Here is a 25,644-nt window from a genome sequence, read left to right on the forward strand (position 1 = left end):
TGTGCAAAGATGGGCTGCTTGTCCCAGTGGATGCCTGGAAGTTCTCACCACTGGTCTCAGCTTTGCAGGTCCAAGTGCAGACTACACTCAAATGAGGGTTCTCTGGCTACAGGTTGATAGCCCCACACAATTTTAGGTAAAGTAGAGAGGGAGCCAGTCAAGGTAGCCTTCCTTTCTCAGCTTGTCCTCCCAACAAGACTGCCTTCAAAACAAGCAGGTTCACAACTTGAATTTCTTTCCTCTGCCACGTGATTGCCTTTTTGTCTCCCAGCCTTTCAATAATTAAAGTGCTTTGCGGTTCAACACAAACAAACAAAACTCCTTCTCACGTACCATATAGGCCAGGTGATTTCTTGGAAGAGGCCTGCTTGTTTACAATTCCAAGGTGAACTTATCCCAGGTTAGCATCCAGATGACCAGATCTTGCCGAATCCTTCCATTTTGTTACAGAAAACTTCAATCTTGAGAGAGTTGATTCTAACAAGATCCAGTGACAGACATCTAAGGGGATATTTCAGAATACACAGAATAAGTACATTCCAACAAGAGAAAAAAGGGGAGGACCCATCATCTGTGGCTGACTAAAGTTAAAGACAGTATCAAACTAAAAGAAAAAGCACATAATTGTGCAAAGTTGGGTGGCAGGTCAGAAGATAGGACAGAATATAAAAAACAGCAAAGAATGACTAAAAGTTTGAGAGAAAGCTAGCAGGAAATATAAATAAGAGTTTCTATAGATATTTAAAAAAAGAAAAGTTAACAAAGTGAACGTTCGACCTATAGAAAGTGCCTGGGGAGTTAATATTGGAAAATAAGGAAATGGCAGAAGAATTGAATGGGTATTTTGCATCAGTCTTCACTATAGAGGATACAAGTAACATCCAGAAATGGCTTCAAATCAGGAATTGTAAGGGAGGGAGGAACTCAAGAAAATTACAATCACCAGGGAAGGGGTACTTAGGAAATTGTTGGAACTGCAGGTTAACAAGTCCTTATAGATTTCATCCTAGGGCCTTCAAAGAAGTGGTTAGTGAAATAACCACTTGATGCGTTGGTTTCAATTTTCCAAAATTCACTAGATTCAGAGAAGGTTCCATTTAGATCGGAAAATAGGTCATATAACTTTATTCAAAAATGGAGGGAGATGGAAAGCAGTAAACTATAGGCCAGTTAGCTTAACATCTATCGCAGGGAAGATGTCAGAAGCTATCATTAACGATGTTATAACAGGGCACTTAGAAAACAATCTAGATAATCAGGCAGAGTCATCATGGCTTTGTGAAAGGGAAATAATGTTTAACCAATTTATTGGCTTTCTCTGAAGTAACATGGGCTGTGGATGAAGGGGAAACAGTGGATGTACTGTACTTAGATTTTCAGAATATATTTAATGTGCCTCATCAAAAGTTATTGTGGAAATTGAAAGCTCATGGTATAGCAGGTAACATTGGCATGGATAGAAGATTGGCTAGCTAACAGAAAACAGTAGACATAAATGGCTCATTTTCTGGTTGGCAGTATGTGATGAGTGGTGTGCCACAGGGATCAGTGCTAGGACCTCAACTCTTTAAAATTGATATAAATGATTTGAGTGAAGAGACTGATGTATGGTTGTTAAATGCTGATGATGGGAAAATAAGTTGTGAAGAGGATGTAAGGAGGCTACAAAAGATAGGTTTGTGAGTGGGCAAAGATCTGGCAAATGGAGTATAATGCAGGAAAATGTGAAATAGTCCATTTTGGCAGGAAGAATAAAAAAGCTTATCTAAATGGTGAGAGATTGCAGAGCTCAGATGCTGAAGGATCTGGGTGTCTTAGGGCATGAATCACAAAAGGTTAGTATGCAGGTTTTTTTATTCATTCACAGGATGTGGACTTCGCTGGCTGGGCCAGCATTTATTGTCCATCCCTAGTTGCCCTTGAAGGTAGTGGTGAGCTGCAGCCTTGAACCGCTGCAGTCCATGTGGTGTAGGTACACCCACAGTGCTGTTAGGGAGTTCCAGGATTTTGACCCAGCGACAGGAAGGAACGGTGATATATTTCCAAGTCAGGATGGAGAGTGGCTTGGAGGGGAACTTGCAGATGGTGGTGTTCCCATCTATCTGCTGCCCTTGTGCTTCTAGATGGTAGTGGTTGTGGGTTTGGAAGAGACTGTCTAAGGAGCCTTGGTGAATTCCTGCAGTGCATCTTGCAGATGGTGCACACTGCTGCTACTGTGTGTCGGTGGTGGAGGGAGTGGATGCGGCGCCAATCAAGCGGGCTGCTTTGTCCTGGATGGTGTCAAGTTTCTTGAATGTTGTGGGAACTGCACTCATCCGGGCAAGTGGGGAGTATTACATCACACTCCTGACTTGTGCCTTGTAGGTGGTGGACAGGCTTTGGGGAGTTGGGAGGTGAGTTACTTGTCGCAGGATTCCTAGCCTCTGACCTCTTGTAGCCACAGTATTTATATGGCTAGTCTAGTTCAGTTTCTGGTCAATGGTAACCCTCAGGATGTTGATAGTGGGGGATTCAGTGATGGTAATGCCAATGAACATCAAGGGGCGATGGTTGGATTCTCTCTTGTTGGAGATGGTCATTGCCTGACACTTGTGTGGCTCGAATGGTCCACTGGTCACCCCAAGCCTGGACATTGTCCAAGGCTTAAATGAACTGCTTCAGTATCTGAGGAGTTGCGAATGGTGCTGAACATTGTGCAATCACTTCTGACCTTATGATGGAAGGAAGGTCATTGATGAAGCAGCTGAAGGTGGTTGGGCTGAGGGCACTACCCTGAGGAACTTCTGCAGTGATGTCCTGGAGCTGAGATGATTGACCTCCAACAACCACAACCATCTTCCTTTGTGCTAGGTATGACTCCAACCATTGGAGAGTTTCCCCCTGATTCCCATAGTTTTGCTAGGGCTCCTTGATGCCATACACTGTCAAATGCAGCCTTGATGCCAAGGGCAGTCACTCTCACCTCACCTCAGGTGTTCAGCTCTTTTGTCCATGTTTGAACCAAGGCTGTAGTGAGGTCAGGAGCTGAGTGGTCCTGTGGAACCCAAACTGGGAATCACGTTATAAGCATGTGCTGCTTGATAGCACTGTTGATGACCCCTTCCATTACTTTACTGATGATCGGGAGCAGACTGATGGGGCAGTAATTGGCTGGATTGGATTTGTCCAGCTTTTTGTGTGCAGGACATACTGGGCAATCTTCCACATAGCTGGGTAGATGCCAGTGTTGTAGCTGTACTGGAACAGCTTGGCTAGGAGTGCGGCAATTTCTGGAGCACAAGCCTTCAGTACTATTGCTGGAATGTTGTCAGGGCCCATAGCCTTTGCAGTATCCAATGCCTCCAGCCATTTCTTGATTTCACGTGGAGTGAGTTGAATTGTCTGAAGACTGGCATCCGTGATAATGGGGAGCTCTGGAGGAGACCGAGATGGATCATCCACTCGGCGCTTCTGGCTGAAGATTGTAGCAAATGCTTCAGTCTTGTCTTTTGCACTGACGTGCTGGGTTCCCCCATCATTGAGGATGGGGATATTTGTGGAGTCTCCTCTTCCAGTGAGTTGTTTAATTGTCCACCACCATTCATGACTGGATGTGGCAGGACTGCAGAGTTTAGATCTAATCTGTTGGTTGTGGGATTGCTTATCTCTGTCTATCACTTGCTGCTTATACTGTTAGACATGCAAGTAGTCCTGTGTCATAGCTTCACCAGGTTGATGCCTCATTTTTAGGTATGCCTGGTGCTGATCCTGGCATGTCCTCCTGCACTCTTCATTGAACCAGGGTACCCCTGGCTTGATGGTAATGGTAGAGTGGGGGATATGCCGGGCCATGAGGTTACAGATTGTGTTAGAGTACAATTCTGCTGCTGATGAACCACAGTGCCTCATGGATGTCCAGTCTTGAGTTGCTAGGTCTGTTTGAAATCTATCCCATTTAGCACGGTGATAATGCCACACAACACGATGGAGGGCAACCTCAATGTGAAGGTGGGAATTCGTCTCCACAACGACTGCGCAGTGGTCACTACCGATATACTATCATGGTCAGATGCATCTGCGGCAGGCAGGTTGGTGAGGATGAGGTCAAGTATGTTTTTCCCTCTTGTTGGTTCCCTCACCACCTGCCGCAGACTCAGCCTAGGAGCTATATCATTTAGGACCCAGCCAGCTCGGTCAGTAGTGGTGCTACTGAGCCACTCTGTGATGGCCATTGAAGTTTCCCCCCCCACCAGAGTACATTCTGTGCCCTTGCCACACTCAGTGGTTCCTCCAAGTGGTGTTCGACATGGAGGAGCACTGATTCATCAGCTGAGGGAGGGCGGTACGTGGTAATCAGGAGGTTTCCTTGCCCATGTTTGACCTGATGCCATGAGCTTCATGCGGTCTGGAGTCGATGTTGAGGACTCCCAGGGCTGCTACCCCCCGACTGTATATCACTGTGCCACCACTTCTGGGCCTGTCTTGCCGGTGGGACAGGACATACCCATGGATGGTGATGGTGGTGTCTGGGACATTATCTGAAAGATATGTTTGCATGAGGATGACTATGTTGCTTGACTAGTCTAAGGCAGCTCTCCTCCTGATTTTCACACTAGCCCCCAGATGTTAGTAAGGAGGACTTTGCCAGGTCGACAGGGCTGAGATTGCTGTTGTCGTTTCTGGTGCCTAAGTCGATGCCGGGTGGTCCGTCCAGTTTCATTCCTTTTTGTTTTTGTGACTTTGTAACGGTTTGATACAACTGAGTGGCTTGCTGGGCCATTTCAGAGGGCATTTAAGAGTGGGTCTGGAGTCGCATGTAGGCCAGACCAGGTAAGGATGACCGATTTCCTTCCCTAAAGGACATTAGTGCAGCAAGTAATTAAGAAAACTAATAGAACATTATTGTTTTATTGTGAATGGGATTTGAATACAAGAGTAGGGAGGTTGTGCTTTAGTTATACAGGGCATTGGTGAGATCACATCTGGAGCACCGTGTACAGTATTGGTCTCCTTTTAAGGCAGAGGTAGATAGGTTCCTGATTAACGAGGGGGTGAAAGGTTATTGGGGGTAGGCAGGAGGTTGAAATCAGATCAACCGTGACCTTATTGGTGAGCGGAGCAGGCTCGAGGGGCTGAGTGGCCTACTCCTCCTCATTCGTATGTTAGTATGAAACATACACAATTCTTACCGGGCTCGACAGGGTAGATGCAGGGAGGATGTTTCCTCTGGTTGGGGGGGGGGTCTAGAACCAGGGGCCACAGTCTCTGAATAAAGAGGCCATTTTGGACTGGGATGAGGAAGAATTTCTTCACTGAGGGTGGTGAATATTTGGAATTCTGTCTGCCAGAGGGCTGTGGAGGAACGGTTGCCAACTGTGAATTAAATGTTTTCCTGGAGGTTTCATCACATGACCTGCTGCCACGTTCCAGCCATTCGCTACATGCCCATCCTTATGTCGCAGTGCCTTCCTACACCAGTTGGAAAGCAAAAAGACCCATTACCCAATTGGACGATGCTATATTATCAGCAAAACAACTTTGTTTCCATTTTCAGTTTTTAAAAAAAAATCTGGCAGAGAGAAAGAAATGTTCTGAGAAATGTTCCAAGAAAACTGAACAATCATTTTTTAATGTAAGAGCGATTTTTCTCCAGGATAGTGCACAGCAGTGTCCTAGACATTGATCTTTAATTCTTGGAGACTCCGAGAGTTTGGAGACTCAGTCATTGTGTGTTCAAGACATAGATCAATAGATTTCTAGATAGTATTCGCATATCCTTCGATACCTTTTAGCCTGGGCAAATGATGTTGGCGTAGAACATCAGTCATAATCTAACTGAATGGTGGACCAGGTTCAAGGGGCTGAATGGCCTACTCCTATTTCCTATGTTGGCATTCGGGTGAAGACTGGCATTTCCCTTTGGACGCCAGCCAACAAAGGCAGGGTATCTTGCATTCCATTTGGTCAAAGCTGGCATCTCGATCTCATGGGCGCGAGAGAGAACTCCAGCCCAATGCCACGCCCAGCTTTTTAACTAATAGACTACTGCTGTATATCTGTGATGTGTTAAATCTGCCTTGTATGCCGAGCAGTCCTTATTTGGGCACCATTTACTGGTGTAGGCACGCTTGTAGCCACACACTCCTTCCACTAGATGGAGCTTCAGAGCCTGCAGCAGTTCCACCAGACTTGTGCCCACAGCTTCACTGAAGCACCATCTCTCGACGACTCTATAGGGGCAGTTTACCAGCAATCTGCTGGCAAACTCCTGTGCATGAAAGTTGGGCTAGAATTGTTTTCTGCCATCTTATGGAAATGCAAACTGGTGGGCAGGAATATTTAATAAAATACCATTCTCTGCTTCTCCCTTTTTAAAATGGGAGAAATGAACCATCACCCATTTTATTCATTATATTTTCATCCATGGTTGAATTTGATTAGAGCTGTTTTGTTTCAGTTGGATTGGTTGACATCCGAAATGGACCAAAAAATAGAGTTTTGCTATTTACATGCGGGCCCAAAAATTGCAAAAAAACAAAAATACTAATTTGATTGTAGTGGATGGTAGGTGGTAATATAACTTGCATGTCTCAGGTGATAGTTTAATAGATGTAGATATGAGTCGCTGTTCTGATAAATCATGTGCTTGGAAGGGAGAAAGCACTCCCAACAAGTGATGTAAAACTATAGGGTGACCTCTGGTTGTGATGGGGGAGAGAGATCTGCATAGCAATTATGGGAACAGGAGGAGGCCATTCAGTCCCTCGAGCCTGTTCAACCATTCAGTGAGATCATGGCTGATCTGTACCTTGGGTGCAAACTGTGGAGTCAGGAGCTGAGCATTTAATCCCAAAGCAAGAAGCGGTAGAAACAACAATACCAATAAAAGGGCGACTCTTTCCGACTGGCTAGGAGTTGGGGAAATGGAAACCAATATGTTTGTGTTTTAATGCAACAGTGAACATGTTGCAGGCTGTGTCAGGGTTCTGACTTTGTCCTGATGATCAGGATTTCTGGATTAAACGGAAGCACTTAACATAGTCCATGAAAATTCTATTTTCTGCTTTGGGTTTGAAAAGCCTTCTGGTATCTCCACCACCCTTTTCTGAAGTAGAGTTTAAAAAAAAACTTGGATGACATCGGCTGCTTGCAAACTGGCACTTTTCAGATCAAAAATGAAAGAGTGTTCAGAATTGATAACTTTTACTGTCGTTTGATCATCAGGGAAAAACCCTGTCAGTAAATCAAACCGTTGTGATGGTCTTCACAAAGCATAATGCTAAAAGCGTTTCGGGTACCCTCTTGGTGCCTGTTTTCCCGCCAAAGGGGTTGTTTTCCATCCATCTGTACGTGACCATTGACTAAAGATGTGATCTACATTGATATTTCCCATCCGCTGCTTGCTGTAGCACAAGATTGACAGCAGGGGCAGCATCTCACTAGCAGTCTACCATTGTTAACATTTCCAATTGGCTTAACCCCTTGATTCCTCTCTCGGGGAGATAATATTAAATTTGGTTGGGTTCGTGCCTACAATCAGAAGCCTTCCATTAGGCTCCATGTCCCTAATTGTGCAACACATGGAAACCCTGATGTGAACAGTGATGTCCAGGAGATGTTACCAAAGATCCTTGCATACTTGGTTATGGCACAGTCAGCCCTTTAAAGTCTGTCTGTCTGTCCTCTATCTGAGACTTGTGGCATTCCATTGTACTGATGTTGGGTGCTTTTATATTGACTGGCTGTGAAATGGGCACCATTACAAACATTTGCTGTCTTGCGTAAAAAGCAAAATACTGTGGATGCTGGAAATCTGAAATAAAAACACAGTGCTGGAAATACTCAGCTCTGGCAGCATCTGTGGAGAGGGAGAAAGTGTTAATGTTTGAAGACGACTATGGCTCTGACAGTTCTGAAGAGTCCCATCCGATTTGGTGTTAACTCTGCTCTCCTCTGACTAGTTCATCAGTAGTGTCAGTGCCACATTTCTGCCAGGTGCATGTCAATCCCAGGAAAATTCCTGGACTCTGAAGACGTGGGGCTTGCCCCACCTAGTGTAGTGGTGATGGAGGTCCACTTATACTCTCGATAGAAAAGTGCCCAGTGACGGGTTAGAAGAGTGAAGCATGTGAACAGTGTGTGGTTCTGTCCTGAGCTCCACTTTAGTCCTGGTGTTGCTTTAAGGTCACTTTAACTCTGCTGCTTTTTCGCTTTGTGTTGATCATTCCTGTGCTCAGAACCTACAACCTCGCTGACTAATCCCACACGATTGTCTCTTATTGTTACAAGCTACGGGCATCTTTTTTCATTTAACTTTTTTTTAAAATTGAATTGTTCCTTTTTAATTATATCTCTATCACTTTACTCCTGTACTGCCCACATGATTTTTTCCCCCCTATTTTTCAGTGATGCAGCTTCTCCGAAGGTTATAGAAAGGACAGTAAACAGTCAGGCTATTGTGAACTAGATTTTAGTTGATGCAATCTGATCTGTGACCCTTCTGTTTCTACCCTCTTACATTTCATGGTTGACTGAGCAATTTTTAAGCCTCAAACATTGCCCTTATGTAGATGGTTGATAGGAAGTATACAAGGTGGTTGTGGGGTAAACTCTCCCCTTCTATGGTAGTGTTGCTTTTTATTCCTTCCCGCCTTCCTCTGGGGGAAGCTCCAACTTCCTGTCTCCGAGTGGCTCAGCAGATTGGCAAATGGCGGGGCTGAAGGCTATGTCTTAGCGTCCTGTGTGTCAGCATCACTGCTCCGACATGGGCCCGATCCATTGGCAAATCCACCTCTACAATTCACCATCCAGTTCCCAACAGTCTGGGAGGAAAACACAGTGGAAAATGTCCATGATTTAATTGATGCACCAATGTTTTAAACGCTCTCTTCTCAATTTGTGCTTTCTCTCACAATGCACATGGTCACAAGGCCCTCGAGGGAAGGCCTTTTACCGTGACATACAAATTAGGAGCAGGGATAGACCCCTCGGGCCCTGCTCCGCTGTTCAATAAGATCATTTTAAAAAATTAATTTGTGGGATGTGGGCTTTGCTGGTGGGGTCAGGGTTTATTGCCCACCCCTAGTTGCCCTTGAGAAGGTGGTGGTGGTGGTGAGCTGCCACCTTGACCATGGCTGATCTGTTTGTCACCTCAGCCCCACATTCCCACTCCCCTTGCTCATCAAGGATCTTTCTAGCTCTGCCTTTTTAAAAATATTCAAAGATTTTTGAGGAACTGGGTTCCAAAGACTCATGACCCTCAGAGGAGGGGGGGGGCGGGGAAAAAAAACTCTCCATCTTAAAAGGGCAATGCCTTTATTTTTAAACACCGACTCCTAGCTCTAGATTCTCCCACAGGAGGAAACCAGCAGCAATGTTGCCACTCTGCGCCTCCAGCTTAGAACAGGAAGCTACCCGGGACAGTTGTGGGCTTCACCACCATGTGCAAGTAGCTCATGGCACCCAAAATGAGCGGCTTTTAAAGGGGTGATGCCGTTTATGTTGCAAGTTACAGGGGGGGTCCGATCCTAACCGCTCCCAAGCCCACCGGGTAGGGAAAGAATTAAGTGACAGTGAAGTTTGAGCAAACAAATTCCATCCCACCTTTTTTTTTTTGCCCAGGACAAGGAGAAATATCGACAGTGGGCGACCCTATTGGGGTTGAGGCCTTCACCTTCAAAACTTGGGCCAGCGCTAAAGGTCATAATGACCTAGATATTCTGTTCAGTGCGAATGTGATGCTCCATTTAACTGTAGACTTGAGGGGAGGAGGGTTGCACAGATTGGATTTCTTAAGGTTAAAATGGTGTATTAGATCATTTTGGTCATGATCGCTTTAGAATGTCGGCAAGGCTGGATTCGCTATTACCTGGCGCACTTTCCAGTGTCGTGCCCCGCGTGTAACAGTAACTGCGTCTTTCCCTCACCTGGGCAGGTGCGTGTGGTCCAGGGGAAGGAGCCGGCACATTTGATGAGCATGTTTGGAGGAAAGCCGATGGTGATTTACAAAGGTGGGACCTCCAGGGAAGGTGGCGAGTCTGCGCCTGCTGATAATCGCCTGTTCCAAGTACGGGCCAGTAGCTCTGGATCCACCAGAGCAGTGGAGGTGAGTTGGTTTAACACCAAATTTTTTGTTTTCCCCTCGATATTCGACAAGAGCCGTCGCAAATCCTTTTTATGAAGAATAAGTCTCACATTTTAAGAGGCGAGAAGGAGGATCCTTGTATTTGGAGGTTTGGGGGTGGTTGACTATATAATGTGACGAGAATTGTGAAGTGTGTGTGTCAGATTTCACCACAAGTGACGAGCATTAAGAACTTGTTTTGTCCCCTCGAGGTTTTGAGAGTTCTTGCAGGAATGGTGTGCCGCCAGCAGATGTCGCTGATGCACTCACTCACAAGGCAGGCTGGAGTTGGCGACACTGAATGAACTGCAATTGTTGGCTTGGGTTGTGCCAACTATCCAAAAAAAAAACACGAACCTCCTGCTCTCGCGCGAGCTCCAGTTTGGGATGCACTGATCAATAAATCGGGGTCTACACTTAGGGTTAACCAAATCCTGGCGCTTTCATCCCTTGACCCCCCCCCCGTCTTGTGTCCAATTACTCAGCCCCCTCGTTTCCTGCCTCCATCACCTCAAACTCCCTTTGCCGCAGCTTAAACACCTTGAGATAGAAACCTCTTACCGGCCAGGAGGGGAGGATTGCAGGGAATCTGCAGAAGGGGACAGGAACCGTTGTGCAAGGGTATGACCAACCACCCCCCACCCCCATCCCCCCCCTCCCCCCCTCAAATTAGAATAGGTTCTCAAAGCTTTTGTTTAAATGTTGTTGAGACTGTGTCCCCACACACTTGGATTCATGTCCCAATCTCACGACCAGCCTCCCTTGTTTTAGCACAATTAATGCTGGAAACCCACCCGCCCCCCAACAAGAATACTGCACCAGAGGGGGAAAAACCAGTTCAAAATGGTCAAATCCCAGTAATAAAATGGGCAATACTGGCACCAGTAATACTTGTTTACCATTTTAAGGTATGAAAGTTTATTTTATTGGTGCCCTTCATTTCACAAGTTTTATTTTCTTCTCCACCACCCCCCACCCCACCACACCCACACACACACTCTGAAGTTTAAGCTAGCTTACACTTGATGGGTTTTCATACAAAGTTCAATCATACACAGGGTATCGTTGGCCAGGAGATTTGCCGGATTAGCTCCCACTTTCGCTGTGTTAATTTGTCGGGGGGCGGGGTGTGGAGCCTGAGTGAGCTTTCCAGCACACTCTCTCTTCCGATTTAAAGTATTATGTAGCAGGAGTGGACCGGAGGGATTTCCCAGCCACTGTGACCTAGTGAAGGGCTGAGTGGAAGGAGATCTGCTGACCTCCCCTATCCCCCTGTGGATGTGGTTATCCTGTTGCCATGGCAAGAGGGGGAAATCCAGCAATGTTCCGGAGGAGAAACGAATATAAATTTTATTCCGTTACTTTACTCCCCATGTTGAGGACCCATGACTGTCGATCCCATGATAAACTTATTTCTCAATTTAAGATCATTTCAAACAGTAACAGGGCTGGGGGAAGGAAAGAATATTCCAGAAAGGTGCGGTAAAGTAGTTTTTGAGGTAGCAACAGGCTTTTAAAGCTTATCTTTTCCCTTTAACTCCTGGAGACACATCAAGACCAAGATATTTAAAGATTAATTTCCAAGATGCTGCAATTTCCCCCAGGACAGTAATTCTGGGGGGGTTTAAAATGAAGTTTTTAGTTGCAAAAATATTGGAAAATGTGAAAAAATGGTAGTTTGATAGACAGTGAAGATGGTGAAAGATCATCCAATCAGGTGCTTTTAATAAAATTTGCCTTCTAATTAAAACAAGATTTGCATTTTGAATAGTGCTTTTCATAACCAAATGACATCTCCAAACCAATGAAGTACTTTTGAAGTGTGGTCACTGTTGTAATGGCAGCCAATTGGCGCTCAGCAAACTCCCACAAAACGTAACGAGGTAATGACCAGATAATCTGGTTTTTGTGATGTTGATTGAGGATAAATATTGGCCAAGACATGAGGGATAACCCCTGCCCAACTTGTAATGTCAGGAGAACTTTTACATCCACCTGAGCAGACAGATGAGTCCTCCATTTAATGTGTAATGCACCCAGCACCCCTGACAGTGCAGTACTCACTCCGTACTGCACTGGAGTGGCAACCTTTGATTTTTGTGCTCAAGCCCCAGACTGGGACTTGAACCCAGAACCTTGGGCTTCAGAGGCAAGAGTGCTACCAACTGAGCCATAGATGCCACTCGGCTGGTGGGACTGGGGAAAGAATGAAGATGGATGTTTTGGGTGGTCAATTAGGCTGGGTCAGTTGAAAGCAGGGAGGTCACATTATGAAATCTTCCCCCATCAGGAATGCACCCAACCAGAGTTAGCCACCCTAGGGGGACTTCTATCTCATGAGGCCTCTAATGCAGGGTGAAAAAAGTGGCCTTTCGCAGCACGGCACAATTCAGAGCAAAGAACTTCTTGATGTGTTCTTGAAGCATTGGGTGCTGAGTGAAGAGGCCTCGATTTGCTATTTGTTTTATTTCTGGGTGGCAACAAGCCCCCAGCACCTTCAAGAAGAAATTTTATACTGCATTGGATTACAGGCTGGAAAGCAAACAACTTTTATTTTAGGCTCCAGTGTGCAATGAAACCGAGGAGTATTAAAATTAGCTGTGCTGGAGATGCCAAGAGTGCTACAGTGCCACCAATGGAGAAAATATATATTGCAGACCTTGCCTTTAGTATCTACCTCTTTTTGGGGAACCTCTGTTTTAGGGGGGGAAAAAAAAGCAGTTGCATACTCATTGGATGAAAAGTTTTTCTTCTGTCACAAATGTCCTCAGGCCATGTTCTGAGCTCTCTACCTGCCAATCATTTCCCAGCATATTGCGAATTTATCGAGCTGCTTGTCTGGTTGACTGGCTGCAGTTTTGCACGTGGGAAAACTGATAGTGCAGCTGGCATTGTCGACTCAGTGAGCTGACAGATGCTTGGTATGAAAGGACTGAGTGCACAGGAGGTGAGAACAGCAAGAATCTTGGCCAGAGTTGTCTTCTGACTATGAAAGCTTCGTCTCGTGGGCCAGACGTGGACAAGGGTTGTTAAATCTGTCTCTGTGGTTTCTGAGTGAGTTGTCTGAAAACAAACTCCAAAAGGACGTTTGCTGCAATTTTCCCCCACTCCATCAAAGTCTTTGAAGTTAGAGACATTGGCTCCGAATGTTGTTGAGATGAAAAATTCATCAGCAACAACCATACAAAGCCTCAAGCTGTGGTTGGACCTTTAGTCTCATTCTCCTTCCCAACGCCAATAAATTGGTTTGAATTGTGTCTGCTGTGGCTCAGTGGATAGCATTCTCACCTCGGAGTTGAGGTTCTGGGCTCAAGCCCCACTCCAGGACATGAACACAACCTACACTGATATTCTAGTGCAGTACTGAGGGAGTACTGTACTGTTGGAAGTGCCATCTTTCAAATGAGCCATTAAACTCTGGTCCCATCTACCTACTGGGGTGGATGTAAAATATCCTATGGCACTAATTTGAAGAAGAGCAGGGCAGTTATCTCTGGTGTCCTGGCCAATATTTAAACCTCAATCAACATCTGGTCATTATCATATTGCTGTTAGTGGGAGCTTGCTGTACCCAAGTTGGCTGTGTCGATGTGACTACACTTCAAAAAGTATTTAATCGGCTGTATAAAGTGCTTTGAGATGTCTGGTGGTTGTGAAAAGTGCTACATAAATGGCCAGTTTTTCTTTCTTAAACCAATTTGGCCTGGTCTGAGGCTGGCAAGTCTTAAAATATGAGATGGGAATGTTAAAATATTTATGAATTAATTTGGAGAGGGCAATCTCATTTGGCCCTGAAATTTCAGTTGTGGCATTATGAAATGTGTTGTCTATTTGACAACACTCCTTGCCGGGTGGTGGAACCGGGGTTTTGGGGAGACGGCAGCTGATGCTGTTGACCCTTTCTCATTCCCTGCAGGTCGAAGCGGTTGCCTCCAACCTGAATTCAAACGATGTCTTTGTCCTGAAGACTCCCGGATCATCCTTCGTCTGGGTTGGCCAGGGAGCGAGTGATGCCGAGAAGCAAGGAGGCCCGCAACTTCTTGACATCCTGGGAGTCAGTGCCTCTGAAATTGCTGAGGGCGGTGAGCCAGGTGGGTTACGGAGAGAACCGGCTCTGTGCCTGTTGTTGACATGAATAATATTATTATTCATGATTTGGGCAAAGACTTTTTTATTTTTCCTAAAATACTAGTGCCAGCAAAGCAGAGAAATGGGCGATCGCAGCCACCATGTACTGATTTATTAACTCCATTTGTGTTTTAAGAGATGGTTACGTGTATGTAAAACTTTTTCCTCATGGCTTTGTATTATCTAGAAACCTACTGTGTGGAGAACTGTCTTAACTAGACCAATTGCTTTTTCTCGTGGGGCTTATTACAGTGTTCACATGCAATGAATATGTTGCTTTAGCCTTGCATACAATCATTGTGCAGCCTGTACATCACTTTCAGATTGTCTGATCATTTATCTTTTCCATACTTTTTTTTCTCACTTTACTGTTTTGGTGACAGACGAATTCTGGGATATCTTGGGCGGGAAGGCAGATTATCGCACGTCACCAAGGCTGAAGAGCAAAATGGACGTCCATCCTCCTCGCCTCTTCGCATGTTCTAACAAGACTGGGCGCTTCATTGTGAGTTTAAGCATTAGTCACTATGCCTTTTCAGGTTTCCCAGGGATTGTTGGCCACCTGGTGCAATGGTAAACATTTCTGTAAGGCAGCAGAGACATTTAGATGTTACGGGCTCAGCAGGGGTTCAGTTTAGAACCCCTTGTTTAAAGTCTCCGCTTTCCAAAGGTAGAGCTGAAAACAGAACAATTTGGGCGCTAAGTGGGCGGGTGTCGTGATCTTTCTGGATGTATTAAGATGGGCCAAGTGACTTTGTTCATCAATCGTTACCTTGTGAAGTCAGCCTGGCTGGAACTAGGGTCCCCCTCCCGACGAGGTCTGCCTGAGGGTAGGGTCTGAGGAGGGGGACAAAGTAATTTAAAAAATTAGAAATTCTCTGTCATATATAAGGAGGAAGGATCAATAGACAGACATAGGAATGAGGCCAGAAGGTTTTATTCACTATCAGAAGATTTTGGTCACATGCCATTTTTCTTTTTTGAGTTGTGTTGCCAAAACATCTTGGTCTAAATCGGAGACAAGGACAACCAGGCCTGCTGAAAGTGAGGAATGAACTGTGATAGAGATCAGTAATCCCAGCACAAGAGAAGGAAACTCTGTGAAGCAATGTAACGCTGAAGTACATTCTGCCACAATATTTGACATGAACCCCCTCAGGCAGATAGTGTAGTGACTCCCCTGAAACTGTTACACAATCTCATTACGTAGAACAGTGTGAAATCATTGTTCCACATTAGTTACCTAACCGAGTGTAACACAAGTTGAGGCTGTTCCTTACAAAACTGCACCTTTTTTAAAAAAAAATAAAAGTGCATCTCAATCAGGCATAACAACTTTATATTGCGTCTGTCACGAAGATACAATAAATTTCAATAATATGATAAAATAGTGGTGGGTGTGTGTTAATTGGATTAAAGGCAGCAGGTCTGAAGGCTTTGATGTGGTAGATGATGAGCTACTTTTAAGAGGTAAAGGGAAAATTTACATTTTAAATAAACCAGACAGTTTGAATTCAAATAGAGGGAGTGAAATATTGCACCTAGCCAGGAGAAGTAAGAAACAGTGTGTTTATTTTTCCCAAAGGTTACTGGTAAAACTTGGTACTATGAGGGATTTTTATTATCAGACGGGTAAAGTCCAAAGACATAGTGAAATAATGGGAATTTGCATTCAAAGGAGAAAATATGTATAAAGGAGCAAAGGCTGTGCATAAGGGTAGGCATTTTAGGATTTAACAAGTGTGAAAAGCCTTCAGCATCTGCGCCTTGAGCTGCTGCCTACAAAGCACTGAAGTTAAGACTCACTCTGAATTGGATTGTCAGGGTATCGTGTTTCTTTGCGTGTCTTACTGTTGCCTTAACGAAAATGTAGTTCAAGTAGGGGATTTAGAAGTTATAGTAGTAATTTGTAGATGTATGTGCTTTAAAATCACTTCTCTTAATAAATGTTTAATCTAGTTTTGTAAAAAAAAAACCTATAAGACTCTGGTTTTATTACTACTGAATTCAAAGCATGCATCTCGAAATTTATACAAATTACAAAACCAGTTGTGGCAGGTGTTTCAAGTTTCCCTATGGAATTTGAACTATTTTACTATTGGCTGTGCCACAACATCATCTTTAACATTGGAGAACCTTGTGATATTGTACTATCTTGTAAAACTGCCACCTCCAGTTCAAGACCCCTTTAGGTAAGCCTACAGCTTGCTCCGGGTCTGCCCCCTTGATTAACCCCAATTTTTAAAGATCACGCCACCATTGGTGGCCCTGCTAAGCTCTTGAATTCCCTCCCTAAACCCCTATACCTCTCCCCTTTCTTGTTTAAGATGCTCTACGAGATGGGAGAACCTGAAATTCAGGCTCACCCGGAGGAAGCTGTAGGCTTACCTAAAGGGGTCGTGAACTTGAGGTGGCAGTTTTATAAGATAGCACAATATCACAAGGTTCTCCGATGTTAAAGATGATGATGATGTGCAACAGCCAATAGCAAAATGTTCAAATTCCATAGGGAAACTCGAAACACCTGCCACAACTTGTTTTGTAATTTGTGTAAATTTCGAGATGCATGCTTTGAATTCAGTAGTAATTGAATGAAATTCAATTGAATGCTGATTGAATGAAAGCCATCTTTGTCTGTTGGTTGGAGGTGTCAGCTGTGGCTCAGTCCATAGCACCCTCGCCTTTGAATCAGAAGGTTGTGGGTTCATGTCCCACTCCCGGAAACCAAGAACTGTGTTTGTACTCAAAAGAGTTGCAATCTGTGACTGCTGATAACTCGAAAGAATTTTGTCTGTTGGTTGTGAAAGTCCTAAAGGAAATGACTTTGAACACTCCTCATCTAATTCCAAGGGCCACACTCTGCAAAGCTGGGCCAGATCTGTCATTAATTGTCAATCTCCCTTCACCAAGCCATGGGACAGCCTGTTTGGGAAATGAGGTAAATGTCACAATTGCTCAAGCTGAGAGATGCTAATGCTATTGAGGCAGACTAAGGCCTTTATGCAGCACTTAGCTTGGTGGCCGTCTAAGTTGGGCCCTCAGTGACAGACCCCCACCCCCACCACCCCCCGAAAGAAATTCTGAAGCTTTCTAATATACTTTACATTTTCAATGAGTGTCAAAAAATGACCAGTGTAACAATCGTTCTCTCTCTGAACAGAGTTTTCTATTCTCTTGACAGATTGAAGAAGTGCCTGGTGAGCAGGTCCAGGATGATCTAGCCACTGATGATGTCATGATCCTTGATACCTGGGACCAGGTGAGGTTACCAACTCATTTACTGATGGGGCTACATCTCACATTTACAGGGAGGCTGCAACTCGATCAAGAGTTTTTTTTTATATCCGTTCATGGGTAGTGGACATTGCTGGAAAGGCCAGCATTTATCACCCGCCCCTAATTGCCCTTGAAGGTGTTAGTGAGCTGTGTTGAACTCATGGTGACTGGGATGCTTTATAGATCCCTTGAATCACATTTTGACTTAATGTTTATAAGGTTCCTTTTTAACATTTGACTTTTTGTTTTCAGTGCCCCTTTAAGGGGCTGCATCTTTTGTCCTTCGTTTTTCTTAATTTTAGTTCAATTGGTTTCATTAAAAGAAAAGCTGCCTTGAACTGCTACAGTCCATTTGGTGTAGCTAGACCCACAGGCCTGTTAGGAAGAGAGTTCCAGGGTTTTGACCCAGCTACAGTGAAGGAACGGTGATTTGGTTCCAAGTCAGGATGGTGAGTGGCTTGGAGGGAGACTCCAGGTGGTGGTGTTCCCCTTTATCTGCTGCTCTTGCCCTTCTAGGTGGTAAAGGTCACGGGTTTGGAAGGTGCTGTCAAAGGAGCCTTGGCGAGTTGCTGCAGTGCATCTTGTAGATGGTGGACACTGCTGCCACTGTGTGCTGGTGGCGGAGGGAGTGAATGTTTAAGGTGGTGGATGGGAGTGGATCAATGGGCTGTTTTGTCCTGGATGGTGTCATGCTTCTTGAGTATTGGAGCTGCACACACCCAGGCAAGTGGAGAGTGTTCCCTCACGCACCTGACATGTGACCTGCAAATGGTGGGCCGACTTTGGGGAGTCAGGAGTATTGTTCCCTTTGAATTGTATTGGCGCAGTGCATCTGTGGGAAAAGTCTAGAGTGTTTGTGGAGCAGTCACATCATTCAACACATTCACCACATCTGTTTCATTGATATATGAAACCAAATGTGCATTGGGTCAAGTTTTGACTTTGGGTATAGAATAAAATGAGGGATATTGGATCTGGTGTACATTCTTCATTTCTATTGATCGGAGGAAATAACTGCGGATTATCCAATATTGCCTGTTTTACACCCGCCTAAAGTCAAAATGCGGTTGAGAAACCATTTTCCTGGTGCAGCTGAAGGGTTCTTGACCAACGGGACCATAGTTTACCGATGGAAAGAGCTGAAAAGTGAGCAAGTGCTATAAAATACCATTAATGATTTCTCAGTTTGTTCATCATCTTGCGGAGAGCAAATCGAGGAGATTAAATTAGTGTTTCTCTCTGCACTGAATTTTCAAGTTGAGGTTTATTTGAGATCTCTTAAGTTGTTGAATGTGATCCCATCTCCGGAATGAGTCATTAGCCCAGAGGGGGCCCTTTGATTGCAGCTGATTAATTTTGGTCTTCTCATTTCTAGGTGTTTGTCTGGATAGGTAATGAAGCTCAAGAGGAAGAAAAAGCAGAGGCCCCAAAATCTGGTAAGAACTTAGTACCTGGCTTGTCCGTTTAATATCTTTCATTTTAATTCCTCCTTTAGTGTGCCTTACCAAAGATTTTGGGATGGTGGTGAGAGGAGGGCATTTACAAAGGTCAATATGGATATTTTCCAGCTTACTGTTATCTGCTTTCCTTTCAATGACAACTGTCTTCATCTGGGCCGACCTGAGGAAATTGCCACTTGCCTCTGATGTTCCCTGTTGTGAAGTTTGGAGGTTGGTTGGGGGGCTGGGGAGGGGAGAGAGGTAGACGCGGTGAGGGAGAGAAGTCAAAGCAGACCTTAACTGCAGAGACTTCCTGTATTTGCTGGAGTGCAGCCAACAATGGCATTTTTTGTTGAGATTTGAATGGACAATTAAACGCTTCCATTTGTGGTTACATGCCTGATATCTGATTGATTGAATCACTCAAATATTTGCTTAATTTGATTACTTGCGAATTTGATTGCTGTTGGTGATCCAATTCATAAAACGCTCTGTTGAAGAGTCATATGGACTCGAAACGTTAACTGTGTTCCTCTCCACAGATGCTGCCAGACCTGCTGAGTTTTTCCAGGTATTTTTGTTTTGGATTTCCAGCATCCGCAGTTTTTTTGCTTTTATCGTAGTTTAAGTAAACGTTGGTATGACTCTTAAATCTTTGTTGAAGGTCCCCATTGTGTGTTCTTTTGATTTTTTTTGGAGAATTTTTTGCAGTGAGTTTTGTAGCCTCCAAGGTGGCAGATGTTTAGTCCCTGGGTAGTGGAACATTTTTCTATTTAAGACGCCCAGTGGTTCTAGATCAGACGTGACATAATTCAGCACAGTGAAAGATCCTGCTCTGGCCCAGCGATTTGAGGGAAGAACTGCCCTGGTCCATTTGTATTTTACATTGGGAAAAGGCAGAAGCAACGCCCTTTATCTTAATTATTCTCCTTTTTAATTGAATCCCAAACCTCGAGAGCAATCAACTCGTGCCGGAAGTCACCTTTTCCCCACAGCAGTCACCCTGAGGGAGATTACTGAATGATGCTGGAGGGGAGGGTCGTGTGCTTATGGATTTACACTCCGAACATTTAATATCAAAAGGGTGCACTCAGCCAGGCTACGAGCGGGTGAGGAAGGGTGAAAGGATACCCCTCTCTTCTCACTCCTTGGTTTGACTGTGACAGGTTTTTGAAATTTATGAAGGATGACTGCATGTATTTAACTGTTTATGTGCTGATTGCCAAGAGCTCAGTCAGATACGCTTTCTTGATTTAAACCAATAGTTTTTATTGTGTTTTTAAAAACTCATCCAGGTAAATATATATTAAAACCTACCGTCGGCGCGCGCACACGAAAGTAAAGGACATGCATTTTTGAGCAAGCTAAGATTCAACAAAGGCAAATAAATAATCTTCACTAAGCCCTCGGTGCTGTTGTTGGCAGCTGAGGCTGTTCTTGAAGCTGTAGTCTGTTCTTAAAGCTGTAGTCCTTGGCTTTTCTTCCTGCTGTGGAGCTTGAAGTCATCTATTTAGGATTTCTCTCTCTGCTCACAGCCTGACAAGCAGACAGTGTTTAATTTGGTTGAGAGAGAGAGAGAGGGAGGCACAAGCAGCCTTCTGTTGCTGGTGTCATCTTGATGTTCCCGACTGCTGCTAAAATAAATTTCAAAAAGGTGGATTCAATCGCATGACCCCCTCTCTCTCTCTCTCTCTCTCCGTGACAGTTAAGCACGCCACAGAAGGTAATTGATTAGGTTATGTCTGGACTGACCTGGTCATTTGTGTTATGGCCGAGGTGAGTACTTTTAATGTCTAAGCCCATTACTTCTGGATGGCCTGGTGATGAGCCAGGAAGAAAACATCAACGCCTCCCAGGGTAGCCATTTCCTCTGTAGGCTGGTGACGCAAATTGTGGCAGCCATCAGTCTATCCTTGAAGTAATCATCGACAGAACCAACATCGATTGTTGTAAAAACCCATCTGGTTCAGTAATGTCCTTTGGGGAAATCTGCCATCCTTACCTGGTCTGGCCCACATGTGACTCCAGACCCACAGCAACTGTCCTCTGAAATGGCCTAGCAAGCAGCTGAAGGACAAGTCCGCACCCTGTGAAAGAATAAAAGAAAATTAGCAAAGAGCACGAGGACAGATCACATATCTCAGCTGAGGCTGGACTAAGGGTGCTATCACTCAAATCAGGCAGGGTTTCTATATGATAGCTATTTGGTGATTGCTGCTGGAAAAGAGTATTTTGATATCGACTGAGAACCATGCCAGAGTCCAACAGTTTAAGTCTAGTGTTGTGTTGAGACTGATCATTTGGGGCGAGGTACCAGATGACCAATATCAAATTGCAATATAAGTCACTCCTTCAGGAGAGGTTGGTGGTGGAGGGGGAGAAATGGGAATGTGAATGAGTGGTGTCGGTGAGGATGGGAAGGTAGGGTTGTCAACCGTTCAGGATTACCCTGGAGTCACCAGGAATTAAAGATTGATCTCCAGGGTACAGTCACGAGCAGAAAAATCATAGGTTTGTGTTTTTTCCCTCCTATTGCCTTTGAATCCTTCATCAGTTATAAAAATGGAGATTTGGGGGGACGGGAAGGTTGTTTGACCAGGAATACCTCCAGAAATATATTGAATCGGAGTTGGCAAAACCCAGCTGGACAGAGTGAGGAATGGGAGGTGGGGAGAGGGTTCTCCTTGCTGTGTGGTCTTCTACTGGGTAGTGACTCCTGATTAAGCAATTACGAATGCTTAATTTTCAATAACTATTTAATATCCTCCAATTAAAAAAAATCTACCGGCAGGGGGGCTAAAAAGGTGAAAGTTTGGGCAAAGCTTTTTGGTGATACTTTTTTGTGGTATGGTTATTACAGTAACAGGAGTCAGCTGGTGGCAGTAGGCCTGTTAGACAGGTTTGTGGTGTGGGTAGTGGGCCTAATGGGAGGTTTTTTTTTCCACCTGACATTTATGATGATGTATCTAACTAGTGCAGTTTTTAAGGTTTTTTTTTTAAAAAAAAATGCTGCCTTATCTTGTGAAATTTAACTTGGAGAGGACGGCAGTGATATCTGTGAGACCTATTGTGCTATAGTTGAAAGGAGTGTAATTCTAGAATGTTTCTTTTAGCCACCGTGCTCATGAGGGAACCTTATGATGCAAAGCACCTTTCTTAACATTTGGGTGCCAGAGGCAAAGAGAACTGTGTAGATCATGGTGTCGCCCTGAAAGGATTGTTTGCCTACATTATAAGCTATAAAATGATAACTCCTCCCTCTGACTCAGCAAATAAATCCAACCCCACACTGTGGTACGGAGTCTCGCAGTTTGGAAAGTCCCCAGTGGCACGCCTGGCCACAAAGATAACTATTATGGGGGTTGCATTGGTTTGGGACTAGAAAGGGGGAATGAAGAGATTTCCAATCCTGGTTACAGTCCAGTCACCCTTTGCTGGGAAGTGCGCACATATGTGTGCACACGCGCTGCATGGGATCGGGATTTCTGCCTACACTTCTCATCCAAGCTGAGGTGAAGGATGATGCACCTTTCAGTGAAATGAAGATGTGCCAACGACTGCCACCTCCCCCCCACCTTAAATCTCATTGGCTTCTGGACTTGTTGCTGTCTCAATGTATCATTAATCAGCTTTAATGGGAAAAAATATCCAGTAACACAGAGATAAACGTTCATTTCCTTTTTGTCTTCAATCTAGCTAAAGAGTACATTGAGAGTGATCCTTCCAACAGGGATAAGAGGACTCCAATAGCGATCGTCAAACAAGGCTTTGAGCCACCTTCGTTCACTGGCTGGTTCCTGGGATGGGACTACGATTACTGGAGCGTTGACCCCTTCCAGCGTGCCATGGATGAACTTGCAGTGTCCTAAATTCCCAGGAGCGTCTCCCACTGACATCCGCGCTTTTGATCTCACCTAAGGAGCTTTGAAGATATAAATGTTAAGTTTTGCCAACAACGGGCACTGCTGCTTCACCCACACTTTGTCTGTGCAATATTTAGGCTGTGCGTTGGCATATGCAATATGATACCCTGTGCTTCCAAAGCGTTCTATAATAAAGATTGACATTTTGAGAGCAGAGTCTTGTTTCATTTTGGGGAAATCTTATTTCATACCTAATTTGGACTTGCACTCGTTTCCTGGTGTGATTGTCACATGGTTCCTCTTTCTCAAAAGGAAAAGAAAGGACGTGTGTTTTTTTGGGACCTTTTTTTAAACTGCTTCTGGGCAATCCAAGGTTAAGTGTTGCAATGTTGGAAATGTAGCTGCCAAATTTGCTGCATAGTAAGCTCCCACAATCAGTAATGTAATAATGACTAGATGATCTCTCTTAGTGACATTGATTGAAGGATAAATAGTGGCGAGGACACAGGAGAGAACTCTGCCATGGGATGGTTGAAGTCTACCCTCTGGCAGATGCGACATTGGCTTAATTTCCCATGTCAGAAAATTGCAACTCTGACAGTGCAGCACTCCCTCAGTGCTGCAGGAAGCAAGTGCATATTTCCAGCTGCACTTGTACCGCCCTCTGTTTCGGGTGAAGTGGTTGAGTTGGTGCTGGGGGGAAGCATTTGAAATAGGAGGTCACTTATTTAAATGGGGGCCCCGTGCATTTTACAGAACCCACTTTCAGGTTTCAATTGCTTCAACACTTCACCAGCCCGTGCTGAACCCTTTCTGCACAACGTGGTACTAGTTGGTAGAGAATTCCCCCCCCTACTTAACCGAACATGGAGTTAGAAGGATCCACAATAACGACCTACCATATTTCGTCAGGACTCTATTGCTCCCTCCCCCTGCCTCATTTTTTTCCCCAGGTTTTCACTTATCACAGCAGGCATTTAGGCACCAGCAGCTGTCTGGTTTTGGTTCCCTTTGTCGACAGGCTCCTCCTGTCACACCAGTTGAACATTGAGGCCTGAGGCCCTGTTACAGGAGATGTCTTGTACCTCTGCATTTGGGTGCAGGGAATTGTACCCTGTGCATGCCCCCAGTCCCAAAATGCACAAAATGGACCCAGATACGGTGAGGTCTAACGAGAGCTCATCAAACCATGGACTCTCGATCTGTAGTCCAGAGTCAGCTGGGGGAAAAAATAAAGGGAGGGGCAGCATTCACCAGCAAGTCACAATGGAGGGATAGATAGCAGGATAATAATGAAGTTACAGATCTCCCATATGGCAACTGCAACTTCTGAAATTCTGCCAATAAATTGTGTTGCATCTTTTCTCTATGGATTTTGTGTAAGATTGGTCAAAAAGTGCCAATTAAACATCTGAGCTACCCTGTTGGCTCCACAATGTAAATCCAGACCAGTCATTTTCAGGCAGGGGAGAACCTGATCTCCAGACTCTGCTGCGTTAGTTGATGAGCCAGGGTTGAGTGGTATAATTGGCCTCCACAGCAACAACCTTATCACAGCTGTGCAGTCAGGACAGGATGTACTTTGGCTCCAAGGTTTACCATGTTTTAACTGCTTGTTAATACTGGGACAAAGAATGCCCGCTAAGGGGAGAGGTTGGTGGGGGGGTAAGCTATCTGAGTGAATAGAGCCAATTTTTACCTGCTGGTGTGGAATGGGAGGACTCAGCACAGCTACTACACGTCTCTGGTTGCTGGTGAATGGTCCAAGCCATTGAGCCGTAGGTGTCGATCACATTTTGGCAGCTTGCTGTCGACACAAGAAGACACCACGCTGCAGCTCTTCGGATCTGGGAATATGGGAAATTGACCGTGTCTCAACTTTAGCTAACGGGTGGAGCTGGCTTTGGAGGTGAGGGTGCTGGGTGCTTGTATAAAGTCATCCTTGTAGCCGGCAGGTAGACCACTAGTGGCCTGGAGTTTTCTCGTGGGCCCAGGTGTGGTTCTCCCTTTTCTTGAGCCTGACCTAAAATAAATAAATAAATGGCTCGTTTCTGTGACAGTTTTGATGGTAAGCTTTGGTAATTCCTGTAATGGCAACTGGTTAGGCCACTCGCCGTCTAATGCAATTCGACATACCAAGGCTTCTTCCACAGCATTTCCCAGACCCGCGATCTCTGCTACCTAGAATAAGGGCATCGGATGCATGAGGGTGCCACCACCTGCAAGTTCCCTTCAAAGTCATGCACCATCCTGGCTTGGAACTGTATCGCCATTCCTTCATCGTCCCTGGGTTAAAATCCTGGAGCTTCCTCCCTAACAGCACAGTGGGTGTACCTACACCACATGGATTGCAGAGGTTCAAGAAGGCAGCTCACCACCATCTTCTCGAGAGCAATTAGGGATGGGCAACAAATACCTGCCTGCGCTAGTGATGCCCACACCCCACAAATGAATACATTTTTTAAAAACTGCCCAGTTGTACCTTGATCTTGCAATCGGAGGTCCTGTGTACACAAGACTCAAATTTGCATATTACCCATTGCCAGCCTTATTCTGGCAGGAGGCTATTGGGCTGCCCAGCCCTGGAGGATAGATAGCCATGGCCTGAGTGGTTCCAAAACAAAGCGTTAAGTGCCCAGGTCTGTTTTGAGGCCCATTTTTATGATGGGCAGAGGGAGTTACAATTGGTTCCTCTGTGTCAGAAGGGGAATTGAGTGGGAGAACAGTATTGGAATTACAGCAGTGGGTGTGGTGTGAAGATGAGCCGGGGCAGTATGTGGTAATGCATGAAGCTAATCGTTGGTACCCGGCCAGGTTGCGAAATGCCATCCTGTTC

The 25,644-nt window shown here is 44.9% G+C and overlaps 1 protein-coding gene across 2 annotated transcripts in view; it reads left to right on the top strand.

Moving 5' to 3' along the window:
- LOC144685455 (gelsolin-like) overlaps positions 1-23,024 on the top strand; it is a 79,538-nt gene extending 56,514 nt beyond the window's left edge. For both annotated transcript variants that reach the window (XM_078549974.1, XM_078549975.1), the window contains 6 exons: positions 9,914-10,084; positions 14,019-14,193; positions 14,614-14,735; positions 17,412-17,489; positions 18,882-18,942; positions 22,642-23,024. In XM_078549974.1, the coding sequence (XP_078406100.1) occupies positions 9,914-10,084; positions 14,019-14,193; positions 14,614-14,735; positions 17,412-17,489; positions 18,882-18,942; positions 22,642-22,814 (780 nt within the window). In that variant the 3' untranslated portion in view covers positions 22,815-23,024. The remainder of the gene's footprint in view (positions 1-9,913; positions 10,085-14,018; positions 14,194-14,613; positions 14,736-17,411; positions 17,490-18,881; positions 18,943-22,641) is intronic.
- The last annotated feature ends 2,620 nt before the right edge of the window (positions 23,025-25,644 follow it).

This window comes from Cetorhinus maximus, chromosome 10 (assembly GCF_964194155.1).
Source record: "Cetorhinus maximus chromosome 10, sCetMax3.hap1.1, whole genome shotgun sequence".
Classification (NCBI taxonomy): domain Eukaryota; kingdom Metazoa; phylum Chordata; class Chondrichthyes; order Lamniformes; family Cetorhinidae; genus Cetorhinus; species Cetorhinus maximus.